At 46.3% G+C, this 24606-nt stretch overlaps 1 protein-coding gene across 2 annotated transcripts in view; it reads right to left on the bottom strand.

The window, feature by feature from the left end:
* MTMR12 (myotubularin related protein 12) overlaps positions 1–6346 on the bottom strand; it is a 73010-nt gene extending 66664 nt beyond the window's left edge. The window contains exon 1 of one of the 2 annotated variants that reach the window (XM_077896338.1): positions 6136–6346. In XM_077896338.1, the coding sequence (XP_077752464.1) occupies positions 6136–6216 (81 nt within the window). In that variant the 5' untranslated portion in view covers positions 6217–6346. The remainder of the gene's footprint in view (positions 1–6135) is intronic. The other variant, XM_077896339.1, reaches the window with a different exon arrangement.
* Positions 6347–24606: the final 18260 nt, after the last annotated feature.

The raw sequence follows: 24606 nt of genomic DNA, 5'->3' as shown, positions 1-24606 counted from the left end.
GGGAGCCCAATGCGGGACTCGATCCTGGAACTCCAGGATCACGCCCTGGAATGAAGGCACTCAACCACTGAGCCACTCAGGCATCCTAACCTAATATTTTATTTATTTTTTTTTTAAAGATTTTATTTATTTATTCATGAGAGACAGAGAGAGAGAGAGAGGCAGAGACACAGGCAGAAGAAGCAGGCTCCATGCAGAGAGCCCGACGTGGGACTCGATCTCGGGTCCCCAGGATCACGCCCTGGGCTGTAAGGCAGCGCTAAACCACTGAGCCAGCCGGGCTACCCCTAACCTAATATTTTAAAAGCAGTCCTGGTTTTAATAACAGAGAAGGAAGTAGGCTGCAGAAGAGCATTAGGTTCTAAGACAGAGGGTGTCTGTGTGGCAGCTGTTTGATCAGGCTACAGGAAGTATCTCTTGACATAGCCTCATGACATCTTCTGATGCTCCATCTGCAGAAGTTGAGAGGTACTGGAAAAGATCCAGGGAGATGCCGCAGGAAGCACATGCAGGAGAGAAAAAGCGGAAGCTTTGGATAGATTATCAGGCTAAAGCCAGCCACAGCTAAGAAAGTGATCATTTTAGGAAGATCTTTTAGGAAGAACTTTTGATGTCCTTTAAATCACTGTCAATGACCTCTATGGTCCAGAAGAAAATTCTGGCATAAAAAAATTAGTTTGGAATGGAAAAAAAGTCTTTACAAAAGGAAAATGACAGATCTAGATCTTGCTTTTAAAGGTATTTTTTTTTTGCTAGGACTGAGCAAGGAAGTCTGTTTAGGATAAGCCAATGTCTTCTAGTTATGGATCCACTGAAGCCGTCAAAGTTGGTGGTCCAAAACAGTAGTGTGCCACCAAAAAATAATCATCTCAATTATTTTATCTGTTTTGTAGTCCCAACATCTAAAATAGAGCCTGGTACTTTCAGGTACTAAGTAAATATCTGCTGAATTAGCTGTATCTCCAAGGGGCCCTGAATCCTCTCAGTCACCTGCTGGAGAAGCTAACAAAAGCCAAGAAAGAAACCACTACTGGAGAACGTGAATGAGAAAGCACTTTAGTGTGTGAATGCCAATCATGACTACAGGCATGTTTCACTATAAAATTACCTGCATTCATAAACATAAGGATGGAAGAACAGCCCTGGAGTGAGACTGCCTGAATTTAAATCCTGGCACAGGACAGCCCAGTGGCTCAGCGGTTTAGCGCCACCTTCAGCCCAGGGTGACATGATCCTGGAGACCCAGGATCGAGTCCCACGTTGGGCTCCCCACACGGAGCCTGCTTCTCCCTCTGCCTGTGTCTCTGCCCCTCTCTCTCTCTCATGAATGAATTGAATAAATAAATAAATCCTGGCACCACCTCTTGCCAGCTGTTACCGCCCCCTCCCCCCCACAAGGTACTAACTTCAGTGGGTCTCTCTACATCTAAACACACAAAAGGGAGTAGCAGTGTCTGCTGCCTAAGAGAGCTGAAAGGATGAAATGAGATATGCACACATAAGTACCTAACAAATATTCTTAACTATTCATTGTATTATTTTGATATATAACCCCAGCCATTATCTCTTGGAAAAACACAAGATCATAGATAAGGTCACTTCTCTCCATGAAAAGATATGACCCTAAATGAAGATTAAGCAATCAAATGCATTCTTTTCCCTGAGGAATGAAAAGAAAAAATTGGCTCTTAAATCTGAACTTTTTTGACCCTTCTTCAATCTTGTTTTTTCTCCTCCCATCTACATAAAAACCTTCCCTGGGCATCCCAGGTGTCTCAGTGGTTTAACACCGCCTTCAGCCCAGGGCGTGATCCTGGAGTCCTGGGATCGAGTCCCACGTCAGGCTCCCTGCATGGAGCCTGCTTCTCCCTCTGCCTGTGTCTCTGCCTCTTGTCTGTGTGTGTGTGTGTGTGTGTCATGAATAAATAAATAAAATCCTTAAAAAAAAAAAAAAAAAACCTTCCCTACCCTCCTATGGGCCTGGCTTAACCACAGGCACTGCTAGCTCCAGGGGACAGTTCTTATCTCCGGACTGCAATACTTCTGTGGTGCTGGGCAGGACATTTAACCTCACAGGGCCCATATTTGTATCACAGAGGAAGAGTAGCCCAGGGTGTGATCCTGGAGTTCTGGGATCGAGTCCCATGTTGGGCTCCCCACATGGAGGCTTCTCCCTCTGCCTGTGTCTCTCATGAATAAATAAATAAAGTCTTTAAAATAAATAAATAAATAAATAAATAAATAAATAATCCCCCAAATCTAACAATCTTCAAATAGAGGGCGCCTGGCTGGTTCAGTCAGGAGAACATGTAACTCTTGATCTCAAGTTTGAGCCCTATGTTGGGTGTAAAGATTATAAATAAAATAAACTTAAGAAAAAAAATCACGGGGCGCCTGGGTAGCTCAGCCAGTTAAGTGTGGGACTCTTGATTGTGGCTGGTGATTTCAGGATCATAAAATCCAGCCCCGCAGCAGGCTCCACACTGGGTGTGAAGTCCACTTGAGAGTCTCTCTCCCTCTGCCTGTCTTCCCCACCCTCTCTCTTGTGTGTGCAGTCTCTCTCAAAAAAAAAAAAAAAAAAATCTTAAAAAAAAACACACATAAAACCCCCCCCACACACACACTGCTTTCTTTGGCTCTTTGTGCTATCTAACATCTCCCCACCACAATGTGTGTTTCTGTTGTGGGTCTAATCTAAAATGACATTATAGGTTAACAACAGACATGGAAAGACATTTACAATATAGATTTCTGGGGAAAAGGCAGATTAAAACATAATATGATCAGTGACACATGAGTGGCTCAGCAGTTGAGTGTCTGCCTTTGGGCTCAGGGCGTGATCCCAGTATGAGGATTGAGTCCCACATTAGGCTCCCTGTGAGGAGCCTGTTTCTCCCTCTGCCTATGTCTCTCTCTCTCCATGTGTCTCTCATGAATAAATAAATAAAATCTTAAAAAAAAATAATAATATGATCAGCAATATTAAGCCCATTTTAGAAAAAACATATGCATACACCCACACACATCTTTGACAGGGTACAGTCTGAGTTGTTTATAATTTTTTTTTAATTCTTCGCATATCTATATTTTCTTATTTTTCCACAATGAAATGAACACTTATGGCTTCTGAAATAATAATTCAAACAAGTGTTTTATTTAGCAAGAAAAATAGATCTGGCTTCCAAACTATAACCAAATGCCTCCCTGATAGGGAGCTCAGCACTCAGGGGCTCCCCTGCACGGAGACACAATGTCCTTTGTACTGTTTGCCTGGGACTAAGCTGAGGTGGTGATGCTGAGATGTTTCTAGGTACCAGCCATCTGGTACCACCAAGAATGACCCAGCGCGCGCGCTCTCTCTCTCCCATTCACCTCAATTTCCCAAGCTTCCCATTTACAAGCTCTACTGATTTGCAACTCTCCGGGCAGCGGGCAGCGTTTACAAAACACGACCAAAGGTCCTGAACTACAGTTCAGCACTTTAATGTTCACATTCACTGACTTAGAATCAATGACAGAAGAGCCCAAGTTAACTCTGGCAGAGATCCATGTTCGAACTACCACCCTTCCTTTCAGGTTGTTCAATGTCAATCCGTCTAACCACAAGAAAAAAAAAAAAAAAGCCATCATGTTTAAAAGCATCGTCCTCAAATCCTTTATCCAGTAAAGTGCTACTGCTTTTAACACAAAGTTGCTGACTCTTGACAGACTCTGGCATACTGAAGAAAGCCACTGTTGAGCCTTCCAAGATCTGGTCAGCCAAGAACCAGTTCATCACCAGGCACAGGTATCATTAGATCATACGGCATGAAGACTGTTCTGACAGCTCAGTGACCCACCAGCAAAATGGTGCCTGAGATAGGGGCACCTGGGTGGCTCAGTGGGTGAGCGTCGGCCTTTGGCTCAGGGTGTGATCCTGGGGTTCCAGGATCAAGTCCCACATCGGGCTCCCTGCATGGAGCCTGCTTCTCCCTCTGCCTGTGTCTGCCTCTCTCTGTGTCTCTCATGAGTAAATAAATAAAATCTCTAAAAAAAAAAAAAAAGCCTGAGAAACGTGTGATTTCCCAGCTAACAAGAGCAAAGCACATACAAAGAAATAAGTGATTGGAAGACATACACCAAGCACGGTAAAGATGAAAGCAGTATGAAGTAGAAACAGAACAGTCCAGAAAGTGTTCTGAGGGACTCCTGTTATGGAGTGAGCCATGAGGTTAGCAGACTCTGTTCTAAGAGGTAAGCCTCAAAGCTGCACACTCCAATTTCCAACAATATGATGTCTAGGAAAGGCTATACACTTAAAAACAAACTGCTTCTCGTCCCCTCCCTCATGCCCTTATCTTTTAAACTGTAAGCAATTTAGGTCAGAGCCCTTTCCTCCCTTACAAAATATTTTTAGAGACAGATTACAACAAAGAAACATAGTGTCTACACAGCACTATTTCATGGCAAGAAAACAAAACTGCGAACTCTAAGGATCCGAAAAATGTGACCATTTTGGGGCTGAACCACTCCCCTTCCCTAATTATCCCTCAAAGGAAATATATATCAGGCACTGCGGGCAAAGAGGGAAAACATGTCTAATTACAACATGTGCACTCGGTGGATGAAAAATCTGAACATTCTTGAACTCTGGCCACATTTCAGAAGACTTTCCATTTGTAGCTTAATCTCACTGAAGAGGAAAGGTTAAAGATCAGTTGAATTTCAACAAGGGCCGCATCAAAAAAGACGCGAAGAGAAACCCACATCTACTTACCCACAACACAAGGGAAGCCCGTTGAAAATTCAAGATGACCCTGACTCCTTATCAAGCATCTAAGGAGGAAGTGGTTTTTATTTTCAAAGTAGAACTAAAAATAAAACCGATTTGGAGAGTATGCTCAAAAAAAAAAAAAAAAAAAGAGTATTCTCAACTAGAGAGAAAACACATGCAATCGTGAATGTGAAGGTGCGCGTGTAAAGGCTTCAGGCCTCAGGTGTTCTTGCAGAACAGTCCCCAGTCAAGACCTGTCACCCACAGCCGCCGGCCTTTGCCTGCAGGGGCGGGGAGGCGGCTGAGGACCGTGAGGGGCTCGGTGCTCCTCCTGCACGCTGCTGCCTCACGTACCGGGGAGGGCGGGCGCCGGAGAACCTGCAGGAGACGGCGCCTCATCAGGCACCTGGAGCGGGGACTACCGCCCGGGAAGCCCGCGGCGGGGCCTACAGGCTCCGGCGTCTCTAACCCGGCTCCCGAGGGCCCCCCCTCGCCCACTCGGCTTCCCCGGGGCCGGCTCCCTCGCTGTGCCTCCAGCGCCGCGCACTCCCCCTCAGACCCCACACACAGCCCTCAGGTCTGCTCAGATGCCACCGTGCCGGGGAGGACGACGGCGCCTCTCTTTCCTCGGCCCTTGACCCCTCATCCCCTCCTGACGTAACCGTTTCATCTGCTTATATTTTACTTGCGTCGACTCGCCCCCCCCCCCCCCCCCCGCCAACAAATACGCTCCCGGGGAGCAGGGGTCGCAGTTCTGTGTGCGCGTCCCGGGCGTCCAGGACGGTGCAGGAGCTCCGGGAAAACAGCTCGTGAATGAATGAACTTGACCGTAAAACTCCAGGAGGAAGGCGAGACGGCGGTGAGAGGGGGAGGGAATGACAGAGGGGGACTCGCCGAGGAAGGGGAGGGCTGCGCCGCCGGCAGGCGGGAGGCGCGAGGCGCGAGGCGGGAGGCGGGAGGCGGCGCACGGACCCCGCCGGCGGCTCCCAGCAGCTCCCGGAGCCGCACGCAGCGGACACGGGCAGCCCCGAAGCCTCAGCGGAGCGGTTCCAAGGGCAGGGCCCACCCGCCCTGACGCCGGCGGCCCGGAGCGCCCAGCGCCCCCCCCCCCGCCCCGGGCCGCGGCCCCTTCCCCGCTCGGGCCCCTCACCTGGTCGCCACGACCGGGCCCGGCGCTCCGGCACCTGCCTGCCCGCGCGGGGCCCCCGAGCGCCCCCGAGCGCCCCCGAGCTCCCCGGGCCGCCCGGCTCCCCTCCGGCAGCCGCGCAGGAAGCGCCCGCGGCCCGGCCGCAGCGGGGAGGGGGCTCCCGCCGCCCCCCGCCCCCCGCCCCCCGCCCCGGCAGCTCCACAGCCCGCGCCCCGGCCGCGCGGCGCCCCCTCACCTCCGGGCGCACGTACGACACGAACGAGGGCTTGGGCGCCTTGGTGCCGCCGCCACCGCCGACGACCCCTTTCCCCAGCATACCGCCGCCCTAGGAAGCAGCGCCGCGCGGGAGCAGAGGCGGCCGCTCGGGCTCGGCAGCGGCGGCGGCCACCAGCTCTGGCGGCCGGGGCTCCGCCCATCCCCAGGGCCGCGGCGGCCGCGGCGACGCCCGCATCCGGCTCCGCCGCCGACACCGCTCGCCCCGCCCACCCCGCGCGCGGGCCCGGGGAGTCGGGAGCCCGCGGCCGGAGACCACGCCCCCCGCTCGCCGCAGGCGCGTCGCACGGGCGGAGGTTCGCCTTCGGAGATTGGCTCCGCTCGGGCAAAGCCCGCCCCCCGCGCCCTCTGATTGGGCAGGCGGCGCCGCCGGCCTAGCCCCGCGCCGAGCTACCTCTTGAATGAACCGGGAGAGAGGTTTCCCGGGCCAATCCCGAGAGCGCTCCCTCCGGACTCCGCGGCGGTTGGCGGCGGGGGCGGCGCTGCGGGCCAATGATGCTGCGGTCGCTGAGCTGCGAGCCGCGGTGCCCGGCGGGCGTTCTCCTCTCCTCGTTGGCCGTTTGGCTTTAAAACTTTCAAAAGTGTGTCGGGGCAGCCCGGGTGCTCAGCGCTTTAGCGCCGCCTGCGGCCCAGGGCGTGACCCTGGAGACCCGGGATCCAGGCCCGCGTCGGGCTCCCTGCGTAGGGCCTGCTCCTCCCTCGGCCTGGGTCTTTGCCTCTGTGTCTCCCATGAATACATTGTTTTTTTAATCTTAAAAAAAATAAGTGGTGTGTCGAATCCGCCGTGTGAGCTCCAGGTCCACACCGATGACGTCCTGGTTGGCTACTTTGCATGCAGGCAGAGAGGAGACCCATCATCCTTAACAGGCACCTAGGAATAGGTTTGAATATTTGATCATAAAGGTCCTGTCGACCTCATCTTTCCAGTTTTGTTGTTGCTGTTGTTGCTTCTTGGCGTTTCTAACAATAGCCCTTAATTTGTTTTCTTTTATAAAATAAACTCATAATGATGTACTGTATGTTGGCTCATTGAATTTATTTTTTTAGAGATTTTGTTTATTCACGAGAGACACAGAAAGAAAGAGGCAGAGGGAAGAGAAGCAGGCTCCCTGCAGGGACCCCCATGTGGGACTCGATCCCAAGACCCCGGGATGACGTCCTGAGCCAAAGGCAGATGCTCAACCACTAAGACACCCAGGCGCCCTGGCTCATTGAATTTAGATTAAAAAAAAAAAAAGGTGTTATCCACTCCCAAATTACCGATAAATTCCTCATTTTAGTGAAAATCGCAAAGAAATTCATTCAAATTTCACATTTGGTGCCAAGTGTCACTTTTTTTTTTTTTTTATAAATTTACTTTTTATTGGTGTTCAATTTGCCAACATATAGAATAACACCCAGTGCTCATCCCATCAAGTGCCCCCCTCAGTGCCCGACACCCAGTCACCCCCCCACCCCCAGCCCACCTCCCCTTCCACCACCCCTAGTTCCTTTCCCAGAGTTAGGAGTCTTTCATGTTCTGTCTCCCTTTCTGATATTTCCCACTCATTTTTTCTCCTTTCCCCTTTATTCCCTTTCACTATTTTTTATATTCCCCAAATGAATGAGACCATATAATGTTTGTCCTTCTCCAATTGACTTATTTCCCAAGTGTCACTTGTGTTAGAGCCAAGTGAATATGATAGGACCTTGCTCTCAGGAAATTGAGTCTAGTGTAGAAAAGTAATATTTGCGGTTAATTTTTTGCTGCCAGGCACTTGTGACTAATGCCTTTTACCCTCTTGATCTCCATGAGTGTATCCCCCCCACCCCCGCCTCCCAAAGCCATTCCAAATAAACAAAACCCAAGTCAAAACGAATGTGCTTACTTTTGCAGTTTCAGGACAAGTCCTGTAGCCGCACATCCAGTTAGATTCTCATCGTCAAGCCTCCCCAGTATGGTGGCCCTGGAGCCACAGTTGAGTAGCATCATCACCTGGTTTTCAGATGACACAGTAGATGCAAGTAATTGGCCCAGGTTTCAAAACTAATCACTCACAGAGCTAGGATTCCAACCCAGGTTTATCTGATTCCAAAACCCAAATTTTAAAAAGTATTTATTTATTCATGAGTTACACGGAGACATAGGCAGAGGGAGACGCAGGCTCCATGTAGGGAGCCCGATGTGGGACTCAGTCCCAGGACCCTGGGATCATGACCTGAGCCAAAGACAGATGCTCAACCACTGAGCCACCCAGGCACCCCCCAAAATCCAAGTTTTTAACATTGTGATTATGCAAATTAGGAAGGAGTGCAACGAAAGCAGTCCACTCTATTTGAGAAGGCCAGGTCAGTCTTCATAAAGGAAGACACTCTTTAGGGAGATGTTGAGGTGAGGAATGAAGCTATTGTTCAGACTAAAATATCACTTTCTATTTCACAGCAGTTTTTATTTTTAAAGTGAAAAGACAGGGCAAATTTTTACTGTGGAGGCCAAAAAAATTAAGGCCATTCCACGTTAAGTTCAGCGTTAGCACAAGTACAGCCATCCCAGGCCCCTGTGAATAAGAGCTGAAATTTACCTTACTTCAGTTACAGGAAGAAAACAGCTTGCAGCTTAACGTCCTAGAAAGCCCCATATTAGAATGAGAACAGAGCCCAAACCAGTGACAGGAAGCCCCATATTAGAATAAGAACAGAGCTCAATTAAAAAAACAAAAAACAAAAAACAGAGCTCAATGCCCTTGAAAGCCCCATATCAGAATGTAAACAGAACTTGAGAAATTCCTCCACCCCTTCTGGAGGTCCCCTAGACCAGCCCATAAAAACCCAGCTGTAACCCACCTTGGGGTCCAAGTCCCTGCTCCCCTGTCGGGTATACTTGGACCCAAGCTCGAGCTTGTAAATAAACCCTCGTGTGTTTGCATCAGTGTCAGCCCCTTGGTGGTTTCTCAGATTCAAAATCTTGGGCACAACATTTGCTTTCTTTCTTTTCAAAGGACTTTGAATTTCCATGGTCTTCGACCATTGTGTGTTAGCTTGGGTATCTATGGCCAGGGCTGGCTTCTTGGACACACAACCAGTGCAGTTACACAGAGCTGGCACTTAGAAGTGTTTGGGGTTTAATGCTCTGCAGTCACAACCTTGAAATTCTTAATCACTTTATCTTGAATGTATGTTTTTTAAGTGAAATTTAATGGGCCCATGGAGCAAGCCCAAGGGTCTTGGAGCCTCAGTTCCTCCACAGTCCTGCCTCCCATCCTCTCCCCACTTCCTCTCTGATGCCCACTCCCCTGACACCTCGGCTCTCCCCAGCTAATCCCATGACTGCTGCCCACCTCTGTGGGGGCAGCAACCTCATTGCGAGGAAGAGATGAGGAAGGAATCCTGTGTTCCATCATCACCATCCACCCCTCACCCCGATGGGTGCCTGGACACTGAATAGGAGACCATTAGGGTCAGGGACTTTGTTTAACAAAGAGGTTTTGGGTTTTGCTTGTTTGTTTTTATTTTTAATTTCTAGCTCAATCCTTAGACTAGAAATAATGGCTTTTATATCTAATTGACTGCACCAAATTTATCTATCTTCAAGTCATCATGTGTTATAATAATTACTTTATCCTACTCTTCAACATCCATCGATGATCAAGTTGGTTGGCAATGTGATCATTCTGGACACTTGACACAACCACTTCATTCATGCACTCTCAGGAAACTATAACCAGTAAGTGAGGAAATTTTTTTTTTAATTTTTCAAATTTATTCATGAGAGACACACAGAGAGGCAGAGACATAGGCAGAGAGAGAAGCAGGCTCCCTGCAGGGAGCCAATCCCCTGGTCTGGCTCAGCCACTGAGCCACAGAGGTGTCCCCAAAGAAATGTTTTAAAGAGTGGAAAGACTAGCTGCCTCCAGGGGCAGTTTAGACTCAATGATGAAAACCCACTTTTTTTTTTTTTTTTTTTTTTTTTTTTTAAGTAGGATCTACACGCAATGTAGGGCTTGAACTCACAACCCTGAGATCAAGAGTCACATGCTCCAATGACTGAGCCAGCCAGGTGCCCCTTAAAAAAAGAAAAAAATAAAACATGCTTTTTTTTTTTTTTTAAGAACCAGTGAGGGAATGAGAACAAAATAACATCTGTTTCCATCATGCTCTTAAGGTTCTGTAGCGATCAGCATATTTTTACTTAATCTTTAGGGTGTGGGTCAGATCTCCTTGGGAGAGTCTCTCCCAACTGATTGAAGAATTCCTGTCATGCTGAGGTCGAATAATTCTCCATCTATTCATAAACACAGATGGAAGCCTTTAGACCTTGAAATATTTTAATTTACACACGGTAGTTTAAAGTCACTCTTTTCTCCTAATGCTGCCCTAAGCTTTCTTGGAGAATTATAAACAGGAACAAATCTTAGCTCACAGAGAAACAAGTGGCAGACCAAAGGCAGGGCTTCCCACAGAGAAGTGAAACCTACAGCATACCCCGAAATAGGGGGAAAACGTTTTCCTCCTCAGAGTGAAGCCTAGCAGCATTTGCATTCCCTCCTCCTTGGAGCCCCTTGCAGCACCCATGCCGGTGTGTTAGCCATCCTTATCTGGTGCGGGTGGTGCGGGCGCACAGTAGGAATTCAATCTTTGCACTTAAGTGAGTGACACGCCATCAGATGAAAGCAACCCAGGCAGCAATTGATTATTAAATGGGGGAAGCAAGCGTTTGAGTAGATGTCATATTTTATGTATTATATGTCATATCATGTGCACCTTAGTCCTGGAATATGCACATGTTATGTTTTTTAAGATTTTATTTATTTATTCATGAGACACAGAGAGAGAGAGAGAGGCAGAGACACAGGCAGAGGGAGAAGCAGGCTCCGTGCAGGGAGCTGATGTAGGATCCCGGGACTCCAGGATCACACCTGGGCCGAAGGCAGAGGCTCAACCGCTGAGCCACCCAGGTGACCCGCATGCCCATGTTATTTAATGACCACTTGCCAAACTTCACTTTTAGCAAATGGTCTGGATCTGAAGACTTACTCTTCTTTCACTGAAAATAGAGCGTTCCTTAGCCTCTTGCTGCTGCCAGGGCTCTTTCAACCTTTTTCTTAGGATGGTGAGAAACAGGTCTTGATTAAGAAGCATTTGGAGGGGGATCCCTGGGTGGCGCAGTGGTTTAGCACCTGCCTTTGGCCCAGGGCGCGATCCTGGAGACCCAGGATCAAGTCCCATGTCGGGCTCCCGGTGCATGGAGCCTGCTTCTCCCTCTGCCTATGTGTCTCTGCCTCTCTCTCTCTCTGTGACTATCATTTAAAAAAAAAAAAATTAAATTAAAACTTAAAAAAAAAAAAAAAAGAAGCATTTGGAGGGATGCCTGAGTGGCTCAGCGGTTGAGCATCTGTCTTTGGCAGATGGTGTGATCCTGGAGACCCGGGATCAAGTCCCACATCAGGTTCCCTGCATGGAGCCTGCTTCTCCCTCTGCCTGTGTCTCTGCCTCTCTCTTTCTCTGTGTCTCTCATGAATAAATAAATAAAATCTTTAAAAAGAAAAAAAAGAATTTGTGTATTTTTTTTTTTTTAATTTATGATAGTCACAGAGAGAGAGAGAGAGAGGCGCAGAGACACAGGCAGAGGGAGAAGCAGGCTCCATGCACCGGGAGCCTGACGTGGGATTCGATCCTGGGTCCCCAGGATCGCGCCCTGGGCCAAAGGCAGGCGCCAAACCGCTGCGCCACCCAGGGATCCCAGAAAAAAAAGAATTTGGATTGTTCTCAATCTTGTGGCCCTCTAATATGAAGGCCTGCTGGGGAGACTCCGAAATTGTAAACACTTTCTGGTAACTTTTTCCCCCACAAAACATGCAACTTAAGATGGTCCCATGGTAGGGGGGATCTTGATGAGCCTACTCTATGATCTGTATTCTATCTTCTTCAAAACACAAGTTAAGGGCGGAGGCCCGGGGCGTGATCCTGGAGACCCGGGATAGAGTCCCACGTCGGGCTCCCTGCATGGAGCCAGCTTCTCCCTCTGCCTGTGTCTCTGCCTATCTCTCTCTCTCTCTCTCTCTCTCTCTCTCTCTAGTAAATAAATAAAAAATCTTATAAAAAAAGAAGGAAAAAAACCCACAAGTTAATGGCCCGATTGATTTTTCATTAAATAAAGATTTACTAATGGGTCACTCGGACTTGTCTCTCAGCCTTTCCCAATAAGACTGGAAGTTAAAAAAAAAAAAAAAAAAAAAAGATGTGGTGCCTGGGTGGCTCACTCCCAGCATTGGATTCCACACCCCAGGTGGAACCTACTAAAAAAATAAATAAGACTGGAAGTTCCCTAGAGGAGGGATAGTTTCCTTTATAACTAGCACCTAACCATGAATTAGATGCTACAATATTAAGTGAGCCTTTAGTGAGGATTGGAGAAACAAAGATTCTCATCTGTTAATGGCAGGATGGGGAGGCGGAAGATGGCAGTAAATTGATGGGGCAAGACGGAGGGCAACTTTGCAATATCCATCAAAAACTGTATCAACAGGGCAGCCCAGGTGGCTCAGCGGTTAAGCGTCCCCTTCAGCCCAGGGCCTGATCCTAGAGACCTGGGATCGAGTCCAAGTGGAGCTCCCTGCATGGAGCCTGCTTCTCCTTCTGCCTGCAACTCTGCCTCTCTCTCTCGGTGTGTGTCTCTCATGAATAAATAAATAAAACCTTTAAAAAAAAAAACAACTGTATCAACAGGGACGCCTGGGTGGCTCAGCGGTTGAGTATCTGCCTTTGGCTCAGGCCGTGATCCTGGGATCCTGGGATCGAGTCCCACATCAGGCTCCCAGCGAGGTGCCTGCTTCTCCCTCTGTCTCTGCCTTTCTCTGTGTGTCTCTTATGAATAAATAAATAAAAACTTTTTAAAAACAATTTCACTTCTGAAACCTATATAGTTTCATACATACATATCTATTTGTATCCTATAGATAAACACATACATGAGTGATATGCCATGTGTCTAAGCCTACTCATCGTAGCAACTTTGTAACAGCAGAAGTTTAGAAAAGTCTAAATGTTCATCAATAGGGATAGGTTGAATAAATTATGGTACAGCCATACAGTGTGATACTATGCAACTGTAAAAAAGAATGAGAAAGTTTTGAGTTAGAGGCTGTAAAGTTTAGGGGTTAGAAGCAAATATTCTGGAGTCAGGTACTTGGTTTCCAATTATTAGGTGTGTGACCTTTAATTAGGCATTTATCAAAAAAAATAATTAGGCATTTATCTTCTTAGGTCTCAATTTTCTTGCCTACAAAATGAGGGTCATAGGGGAACCTGGCTGGCTCAGTGAGGGGAGGAGCATGTGACTGTTGATCTTGGGGTCATGAGTCTGAGTCCCACATTGGGTGTAGAGATTGCTAAATAAATAAACTTTAAAAATATTTAAACCAAGTTATGAGAATTACAACGGCATCTACCTCATAGGATTGTTGTGAGGATTAAATAAGTTAATGAATATATAGTGTTTAGAGTGTTGGTACCTAAGGTGTGAAAAACACGATATATTCAATGATCAAAGCAAGGGGTATGGGGATCCCTGGGGGGCTCAGTGGTTTAGTGCAGCTTTCAGCCCAGGGCCTGATCCTGGAGACCCGAGATCGAGTCCTGCGTCTGGCTCCCTGTATGGAGCCTGCTTCTCCCTCTGCCTGTGTCTCTGCCTCTCTCTCTCTGTGTTTCTCATGAATTTTTTTTTAAACTCTTGGCCTTTTTTTTTTTTTTTAAGATTTTATTTATTTATTCATGAGAGACACAAAGGCAGAGACACAGGCAGAGGGAGAAGCAGGCTCCATGCAGGGAGCCTGACGTGGAACTCGGTCCCAGGTCTCCAGGATCATGCCCTGGGCTGAAGGCAGTGCTAAACCACTGAGCCACCCAGGCTGTCCGTTTATCATGAATAAAAAAATAAATAAATAAAAAATCTTAAAAAACAAAGCCAGGGGCAGAACAGTAGACAGAGTAGGCTACCATTTGCGTAAAAAAGAGTGGCAATAAAGGCTGCCTATACCTAGGTCTTTATATTTGCATAGAACACCTTTGGATAGATACAGAGGGAATTATGACATTAGTTGCTTTTAGAGGGGGAACTTGGTGTTTGGAAGAAAGATAGAAAGAACAGTTTTCACTGTATACTCTTTTAAAAAAAGATTTATTTATTTTAGAGAGAGAGAGAGAAAGCATGAGTCGGGGTGGGGGTAGTGGGAGAGAGAAAGGGAGCATCCTCCAGCAGACCATGTAAGCCTGGAGCCCCACACGGAGCCCGATCCCAGGACCCTGAGATCATGACCTGAGCCAAAATCAAGTCTGCCACTTACCAGACTTAAGGCACCAAGGTGCCCCCTCAGTGTATTCTCTTTTATACCTCTGGATTTTAAAGCATCAGAATTATTACCTCGCTCAACAACAAATTAAAATTACACACAAATTCACACACAGAGTTATCTCCTATAGTTTTTGTTTTAATTGAGGTGAAAGTCATATAACATAAAATTAGCCATTTCACAGCGAACAATTAAAATATATTTGATTTTAATTAAAAAGCAAGAGCTTATGCTGAGTGAAATAAGTCAATCAGAGAAGGACATACATTATATGGTCTCATTCATTTGGGGAATATAAAAAATAGTGAAAGAGAATAAAGGGGAAAGGAGAAAAAATGAGTGGGAAATATCAGAAAGGGAGACAGAACATGAGAGACTCCTAACTCTGGGAAACGAACTAGGGGTGGCAGAAGGGGAGGTGGGTGGGGGGTGGGGGTGACTGGGTGACGGGCACTGAGGTGGGCACTTGACAGGATGAGCACTGGGTGTTATTCTATATGTTGGCAAATTGAACACCAATAAAAAATAAATTTATAAAAACAAAATAAAAAATTAAACTTAAAAAAAAAAAGCAAGAGTCTTTTACAAGACATTACCATTTTCTGGGACGCCTGGGTGGCTCAGCGGTTGAGCATCTGCCTTTGGCTCAGGTTGCGATCCCAGGTGTCGGGATCAAGTCCCCCATGGGGCTCCCTGTGTGGAGCCTGCTTCTCCCTCTGCCTGTGTCTCTGCCTCTGTGTGTCTCTCATGAATAGATGAATAAAATCTTAAGAAAAAATTACCATTTTCTGTCTCTCTTACCTTGGCATCGGTTCCCCAATCAATCCATCCATCAAGGTCTAACCCCAGTGTCCCCACCTCTTTGACATCTTCCTTAGAAACTGTTGGAGCCAGTCGAGGGCTCTTCTGAATCTACCCAGAATCTACACTGCGTTGGCCTAGGAACTTGACCCTGTCTTGGAACCCTGCAAAAGGCCTGGCCGCGCAGCTGCCCCGGAGGTCCTCGCAGTGAGCGCAGGCCCTCCTGGCCCCTGGCTCCTGGGCTCCCCCTGGCCGGTCGGAAAGCCTTCCTTCCTGCCCGAGCACCCGAGCCTCCGGACCCTGGAAGCCTCTGGAAAGGAACCTGTGCCCTCTACAGGACCTCCTAGGAAGTGCTGAGCCAGGAAGTCTCAGGCCTCCCCCCACTCTCCGCTTTACCGAAGACTCACATCAGTACCTGCTTTTGCTAATGAAAAAAAAAATCTGAAGACAATTTTTGCTTTTACGAAATGGGAATTGCTTATTTGCTTACGCCATTTCGGCTTACGACAGGCTTCATAGGAATGCTGACTTGCCCATAGCTGGAGAAACGTGTATTCACAGCACAGGCTGGGTGTTCCCTCAGCTCGGCACCGGATCCAGGAAGGTGATGAAGGAGGAGGAGGCTGGGATCCTTCCTCCTCTGTCCTCCTAACCAGCTCTCCGCTGGGCGCACTGGCTCCACACACTCAGGCCTCATGCCCTAGGAACTCGGCCTGCGCCAGCTGGGCCACCCCTACCTAAAGGTGGTGGGGGTGTCACAAGCCCAGAGAAGGGAAACCACTTGCCTGAGATCACACTGATCAGTGCCACCCTGGGATTTAGTTCTGTGACACAGTCTTCTTTCTGAGCATGAATTCTCAGCCAGAGGGGTCTAATGCAGGCAACTTAATCTGGTTATTTCTGAGCTTTATCTTTGTCACTTTAAGTCTTCTAAGCCAGTCACAATCGGTTTCAGAGCTCCCTTCTGTGGTTTTTTCTCCTACTTTCTGGGCTAAATTAAAGGCCCCAGGGTGTACAAAGCCCCAGCCAGGCCTGGGGGCAGGGGTGGGGTGGGATGGGCAGGGCAGGTTGCCTATCTCCCAGACTCAGTCCCATTGCATGTCCTGTGTGTTCATGGGCAGGGAAGGTGTCTGCTTCAGAGGGTGCAGACTTGGGCCTGCAATCAGTCTGGCCTGCCCCTGTGCAGCTGGCTGATGTGGCGATTCCTTAGAGATGCAGCTCAGTCCTCATCCCTGGGGTGGTTTGTGCTGTATCTGTAAATGGGCATTTCCCCTGTGAGGCAGCCTCCCAGTGGCACCTTGGCTCTCTTTCTTCTTTCTTTCTTTCTTTCTTTCTTTCTTTCTTTCTTTCTTTCTTTCTTTCTTTCTTTCTTTCTTTCTTTCTTCTTTCTTTCTTTCTTTCTTTCTTTCTTTCTTTCTTTCTTTCTTTCTTTCTTTCTTTCTCTTTCTTCCTTCCTTCCTTCCTTCCTTCCTTCCTTCCTTCCTTCCTTCCTTCCTTCCTTCCTTTCTTCTTTCTTTCTTTCTTTCTTTCTTTCTTTCTTTCTTCTTTCTTGATTTTATTTATTTATTCATGAGAGACACAGAGAGAGGCAGAGACACAGGCAGAGGGAGAAGCAAGCTCCCCATGGGTAGCCTGAGACTCAGTCCCAGGACCCTGGGATCATGCCCTGAGCCAAAGGCATATGCTCAACTGCTGAGGCACTCAGGCATCCCTCTTTTTTTTTTTTTTTTTTTTTTTGTTTCCTAAGATTTTATTTGTTTATTTGAAAGAGAGAGAGAGAGAGAGAGAGCACAAGAAGGGAGAGGGCCAGAGGGAGAAACAAACTCCTTGCTGAGCAGGGAGCCTGATGTGGGCTTGATCCCAGGGCCCGGATATCATGACCTGAGCCAAAGGCAGACGCTTAACTGCCTGAGCCACCCAGGCTCCTCATTAGCTGTTTCCTAATTACTTTCTGGGTCTCATTTGGGGGCCACCGAATACTCTGGATCATTTCCAAAACCACTGGGAGACACAGAAGAGTCAAGAGGGGCTCTTGCAAGGTCTCTAGCATCTGGAAAGTCCAAGCCACAATTTCAACTACTCTATGCCTAGAGGCAGTGGAGGGAGCTTGTCATCAGGGCCACCACACTCTGAAAGTCCCCTATGGGATGCCAGAGTCAGGCTAGCTCTTCCCTTCTCTTGGTTTCCCTGAGCGATGGGGTAACTGTGGGGCAGGGTCCTTGCAGGGATGCTATCTGCTTCTCACTCTGCTCTTTCTCTCCCAGGCTAGCTCTCTCCCCAGCTCAGAGCCCAGCACATGGTGTGTGTGTGTGTGTGTGTGTGTGTGTGTGTGTGTGTGTGTAGAGGAGGCAGGAGGAAGCAGCAGGCAGAAAAACCTGTTATTTTGTTTGGCTCCTCCATTTCGGATTTCTCTTGACTCATTCCAGGATGATAGAAGTCAAGAGCTGGCATCTGACTCAAAGATGATCTCCAGGAAAGAGGAATGAAAAAAGCTTGTTGATATCTCAAAGTGTCAAGATGGACACGACTCCATGCTTTCCGTGCGTCCGATCATGCGGAGGCTGCATATATCACAACATAAAAATAATGTATTATTCCTCCTTCAATTTTAACTGAGACCAGGGCATTATATTTAGATCTTAAAATTTCTGGTACTCTAGCGCTGGTTGGGAAAAATCAAGGGACCTGACAATCCAGGCTGTTATGCTCTAATTTGAAGGAAGACAGCATTGAGAGAACCTTCTCCTCCTTCCCAGTTTTGTTCAGGGCTGCTTCTGGTCTGAAACTGCAAGAAGGGTGGGAGAGCACCTCCTTTCCCACAGAGGAGGGTTACTGGTGCACGGAGCCTAATCATCTTAGAGGGAAGAAGGAAGCTGGTGCTGTCAGAGGGGCCAGGAGAACCTTCTTAAATGCAAACAGGCTGTGCATGCCTCCCTGCTGGGATATTTGATCTCTGTTGAAAGTGCAGTCAAGCCAGTTTTGAGCTTGGCTGACCCATTCCCACTCACTGGGAACCTGAAAGGCTCATTGTTCAGGTGGTTGTAAAAGAACACAGAGGTCGTGAAAGGCCTCACTGTTTTATGTCTGAACTGGTTATCTGTCCCAAGGTGAAAATGTAATCAAAATTGTTTTTTAAAAATCCTTTTTGAAAAAAAAAATCCTTTTTGCCCCCCCCAAAAAAATCCCCCCCCTTTTTTTTTTAAATCCTTTTTGTCCAAAGGCAAAAAGAGAATGCAAGGAATAGAAACGGTTGAGCTGAAAAGAAACATCTCTGTATTTTTTACAGAGTAACTTTCCCGCTGGAGCCCTGTTAATGGTTGGCCATTTCCCTGTTTCCCTCCCGAACACTGGGGTCTATTCACCATTCATTCACCTGGTCCCTGGAACAGATTCCAGGGGCAGCCAAGTAAAGCAGCAAGCAAGGCAATCTCAGATGTTGCAAATATCTTACGCAGGTTTAAGAAATCTGAAAAGAAGTTTTGTGGCTCAGCTGAAACGGGGATGGGGGGTCCGAAGGAGGGAGGGGAATCCATTTCTTCTCCCACCTCCTGTGAGACAACATGGACCGAAGAGAAAATACTAAGAGAAACTTAATCTGAAGCTACACAAGGTTAGAGAAGCAACTGATTCATTCCCCCCCCCCTTTTTATTTCTTTTTTCTTTTTTAAAGCAATCTCTACACCCAACATGGGGCTCAAGCTCATGACCCTGAGATCAAGAGCTACATGCTCCACCAGCTGAGCCAGTCAGGCACCCCCCCTTCACCCCCCTGATTTTTAAAAAGAAGTTTCTTTGCTCTACTTTCCCCGCAGTCTCCTCATGTGCCAGGGCAACACCTTACCCATCCCCAAAGGAAAGGCTCTGTCCCCCTTGATCAGAAGAGGGGCACCCCACATAGGCCTGTGAGGATGACCTCAGAGGGAGCAGGATGTGCAACCAGCAAGAGCCAGGGCTTTGCCCTGGGGTGACACTGCTGGTTCTAGCACAAGCAAGGGTGGGAGATGAGGCTGGCAGGACAGACTGGAGCTAGTTTATGGGCTCCTGGGTGCCAGGCTGAGGACTTTGAAATTTACCCTTAGGTATGTGAAGCTATTGAAGACTTTTTACATCATTTTTTCTTTTTCTTTCTTTCTTTTTTCTTTTTCTTTTTTAAAAGATTTTATTTATTCATTCACAAGAGACACACACACAGAGGGAGGCAGACACAGGCAGAAGGAGAAGCAGGCTCCACGCAGGGAGCCTGACATGGGACTCTATCTCAGGTCTCCAGGATCAGGCCCTGGGCTGAAGGCGGCGCTAAACCGCTGAGCCACCCGGGCTGCCCCCCCCCCCCCCTTTTTTTTTTTTAAAGATTTTATTTATTTGAGAGAGAGCTTGAGAGAGCACAGGAGCAGGGGGAGGGGCAGAGGGAGAAGGAGGCACCCCACTGAGCAGGGAGCCTGGTGCAGCTCCATCTCAGGACCGGGATTATGACCTGAGCCGAAGGCAGCCACTTAACTGACTGAGCCACCCAGGTGCCCTCATTTTTTTCTTTCTTGTTTTAAATTGCTTTTTTTTTTTTAAAGATTTTTTTTTAAAGATTTTATTTATTCATGAGAGACACAGAGAGGGAGGCAGAGGGACATGAATAAATTAAAAAATAAATACATAAATAATAAATTTTAAAAAAGAGACATTGAAATGTCAACTGAGTGAGTGACCCTTGCCTTTGCTATTTTTGGTATTACTAGCTCAGACTTTATTCTCTCTCTCTTTTTTTTAAGATTTTATTTATTTATTCATGAGAGACAGAGACACAAGCAGAGGGAGAAGCAGGCTCCATGCAGGGAGCCCGATGTGGGACTCGATCCCGTGACTCCAGGATCACACCCTGGGCGGAAGGCGGTGCTAAACCGCTGAGCCACCTGGGCTGCCCTCCACTTTCCTAAATCTATTACCTTTTTAAACATTTGTACTTACTTTATTACTAGTAAGGTTGATATTTTATTTTCAGGGACTCCTGGGTGGCTCAGCAGTTGAGCATCTGCCTTCGGCTCAGGGCGTGATCCCGGGATCCTGAATCGAGTCCCACATCGGGAGCCTGCTTCTCCCACTGCCTATGTCTCTGCCTCTCTCTGTGTGTGTCTCTCATGAATAAATAAGTAAATCTTTAATAAAAAAATTTTTTTTGTTTTCATATGGCTATCAGCCATTTATATTTTTTGAGACTTGTCCACTCATGTACATTGCTCATTTACACTTTCAAAGAAATTTATCGGGATGCCTGGGTGGCGCAGCGGCTTGGCGCCTGCCTTTGGCCCAGGGCACGATCCTGGAGACCCGGGATCGAGTCCCACATCGGGCTCTCGGTGCATGGAGCCTGCTTCTCCCTCTGCCTGTGTCTCTGCCTCTCTCTCTCTCTGTGTGACTATCATAAATAAATAAAAATTAAAAAAAAAGAAATTTATCTTATTATTTATTACCAAAGTATTCCATGTTCATTGTCAAATCATCTGCATCTGTCAAAAGTCACCGACATCTTATAACAGAGATAACCAATGCTAATAGTTGAGTTAGAACATCGTCTGTATGTGTGGACATATGTAGATGCATGTTTTGCAAAAGTGGACCCTTAACACAGATACTGGTTTTACACAGATTATTTGTGAACATCTCAGCATGCCAGTAAATACCTAACTACGTCATTATAGGTAATGATCCACAACATTTGTTCGATTCTTGATCATTTAGGTAATAAATCTTTATGCCTGTGTCCAATTCTTTCCTTAGTGGGATCAGCCCACTTATTTGTCTTTAAATTTTATTCTGGGATATAGTAGTTTTATATTTTTAGTAGTAAAATTTATATGCTGATTTTCATATATTGAACCAGCCTTGCATTCCCAAGATAAACTCCACTTAGTTGTGGAATATTATTCTTATTTTCTTTCTTTCTTTTTTTTTTTAATTTTTATTTATTTATGATAGAGAGAGAGAGAGAGAGAGAGAGAGGGGCAGAGACACAGGCAGAGGGAGAAGCAGGCTCCATGCACCAGGAGCCCGATGTGGGATTCGATCCCAGGTCTCTAGGATCGCGCCCTGGGCCAAAGGCAGGCGCTAAACCGCTGCGCCACCCAGGGATCCCTCTTTTTTTTTTTTTTTTTTTTAAGTAGGCTCCATACCCAGCATGGACCCCAACATGGGGCTTGAACTCACAACTCTGAGATCAAGACCTGAGCTGAGATCAAAGGTCAGGTGTTTAACCAACTGAGCCACCCAGGTGTCCTTATACCATATATATATATATATATATATATATATATATATATATATATATATTGCTGGATATGATTTGATAAATGTCTTGTTAAGGGTTCTTCACTCTAACTTCATCAGGTATATTGGCTTGAACTTTCTTTTTCTTTCTTCTTTCTTTCTTTCTTTCTTTCTTTCTTTCTTTCTTTCTTTCTTCTTTCTTTCTCTTTCTTTTTTTTCTTTTTTTTTTTTTTTTTTTTTTTTTTTTTTTTAAGATTTTTTAAATTTTTATTTATTTATGATAGTCACAGAGAGAGAGAGAGAGAGGCAGAGACACAGGCAGAGGGAGAAGCAGGCTCCATGCACCGGGAGCCCGACGTGGGATTCGATCCCGGGTCTCCAGGATCGCGCCCTGGGCCAAAGGCAGGCGCTAAACCACTGCGCCACCCAGGGATCCCTTTTTTTCTTTTTTTTAAAATAAATTCTACATCCAATGTGGAGCTTGAATTCATGACCCTGAGATCAGGAGTCATAGCTCTACTAACTGAGCCAGCCAAAGAGCCAGCCCTGTGTTTTCTTTGAACTATTTTTATTTGATTTTGATATCTTAATGTTGGCCTCCCTCATAAGGTAAGTTGAGGTTGAGACCCAGAAAAAATTATTATAAAGTTATTCCTAAATAACTTTATGGGGTTACTACACTAGCTCCTCCGACTCCCCAATCTGCCCAGTATGTTCATTACCCGGGACTCCTCTTTTCAGTCCTTGAGCCAGAAATGTGGGGTTTAGTTACCATTACCTGCTACACACTTCTATGGCTGTACTCGCATCTGTGGCTAAGCAGGGAGTTTACCTCTCGGAGGCAGAAATACGGCAAATTGTGAAGGGAGAAGCAGACTCCCTGCTGAGCAGAGAGCCCAACATGGGACTCAATCCCAGCGCCCTAGGATCATGACCTGAGCCCAAGGCAGATGCTTAACTGACTGAGCCATTCAGGTGCCCCAAATTCCCTCTTTTTCTACTTTTCTTTAACCACTGACCTTTGAAAAAGATGTAGCTTTGGAAGTTCCTTAGACTGAAGAGGGGATGAGGGGCTGCTGGGTAGGCCTTTGGAATACAGCAAAATTGAGATACTTAAAATCTATTTGTACACCATGTCTTAAGCATTAAAATTCAACAGAAAGAGTCTTAGCTGCAGGACACATCTATGGGATGTACATGGCATAAAGGTTGAATGCTTGGCTTTGAAGTCAACAGAACTCTACAAGTATGTAGCTTTTTTGATGATCTGACCCAATTCAAGAGATTTTATCATTCAAATGATCTTTTATTACAGAAAGAACAAATTACTTAACCTCAAACCCTAGTTTATTCACGTGTAATACTGGACACATAGCAATGTTGTGAGGATGAAATAATGTATGTTCAGCAGTTACGTGGAGTTGTTTGAAGGCGTTTTGAGTAGCAGTGACATAAATAGATGCGTTAGGAGATATAATCAGGGGGCTGTCAGGTGAATAGTGCAGAGACTGGAGGCAAAAAGAAAAAAAGCAAGACTGGAGTTTGGATAAAGGCAGGATTTGGAAATAATTTTGACAAAGGGAGTATCTAAAACTTGGAAGATGGATGAGATCATCAACAGCATGTATATATACAGAACATGCTGATGACAGAACCACGGATGCTACTTAGAAGCAGCAGTACAGGAGTATTTGAAGAGGTAGGAGAAAAAAAAAACCCAAACCACCTAAAAGCAACCAAAATTTCAGTGCCATGGAAAACAAGGGAAACGTTAACGCGTTATATAGCAAAACCAGCATCCCTTTTGCCAAAATCTTATTTATGCCTGCATTTTGGCTGCCATGAAGTAATTATCAACTTTGAGGCAATTGGCTATGTGAATTCTATTCAAAGCATCTTTACTACTAGGTCCATGGGCTAACAACATAAAGGCATAACTCTAATTTTTATTGTACTTTGCTTTATTGCCCTACAGATACTGCATTTATAAATTGGTTTGTGGCAACTCTGCATCAAGCAAATCTATCAGTACCATTTTTCTGACAGCACTTGCTCACTTAGTGTCTCTGTATCACATTTTGGTAATTCTCAAAATATTTAAGATTTCATTTATTTTTTATTTATTCATGAGAGACACAGAGAGAGGCAGAGACACAAGCAGAGGGAGAAGCAGGCTCCATGCAGTGAGCCCGATGTGGGACTCGATCCTGGGACTCCAGGATCACACCCTGGGCCGAAGGCAGATGCTCAGCCGCTGAGCCACCCAGATGTCCCTAATTCTCAAAATTTTTATTTATTTATTCATGACAGACACAGAGAGAGAGAGAGAGGGAAAGGCAGAGACACAGCAGAGGGAGAAGCAGGCTCCATGCAGGAGCCTGACATGGGACTCGATCCCAGGTCTCCAGGATCATGCCCTGGGCTGCAGGTGGTGCTAAACCACTGCGCCACCGGGGCTGCCCCTCAAAATTTTTTATTATTAGTTATGGCAATCTGTCATCAGTGATTGTGGCTCTCTGAAAGCTCAGATGTTGGTTAGCATTTTTTAGCTTTAAAAATTTTTACATTTTAAAATTTATTTTAAAAATCTTTTTAAAGAGGTATGTACATCATTTTTAAAAGACATAATGGTATTGCACACTTAATAGATGAACGCAACTTTTGTATACGTGGGGAAACCACTTTCTTGTGACACTGTACTGTGGTGCTCTGGAACTGCAACTCCAAGTACCTCTGAGGTATGATGACACCTTAAACTTGGGAAAGATCTGATTATCTTATATATTTTCATATGGAATGCCAGGACCTTTAACCAAAATCTTAAACAGGTGTTCTAATTTTGAACATGGCCAACAACTTCTTTACAAAGGGCTTTTAGTTTACTGTTGCAATTAACATTTTCAAAAAGCTATTTCGATTGCTTTTTTTCTATAGCTATTAATATTTTAAGATACTTATAATCCTTTCTCTCTCCCACATCATCTCTAGTCCCTCCTGCTCTATGGTTGCAATTACACAGCTTAGTTTCAAATTCACTACTTTGGTCACTC

This window comes from Canis aureus, chromosome 4 (assembly GCF_053574225.1).
Source record: "Canis aureus isolate CA01 chromosome 4, VMU_Caureus_v.1.0, whole genome shotgun sequence".
NCBI lineage: Eukaryota > Metazoa > Chordata > Mammalia > Carnivora > Canidae > Canis > Canis aureus.
This window is presented reverse-complemented; position numbering and strand designations above follow the sequence as displayed.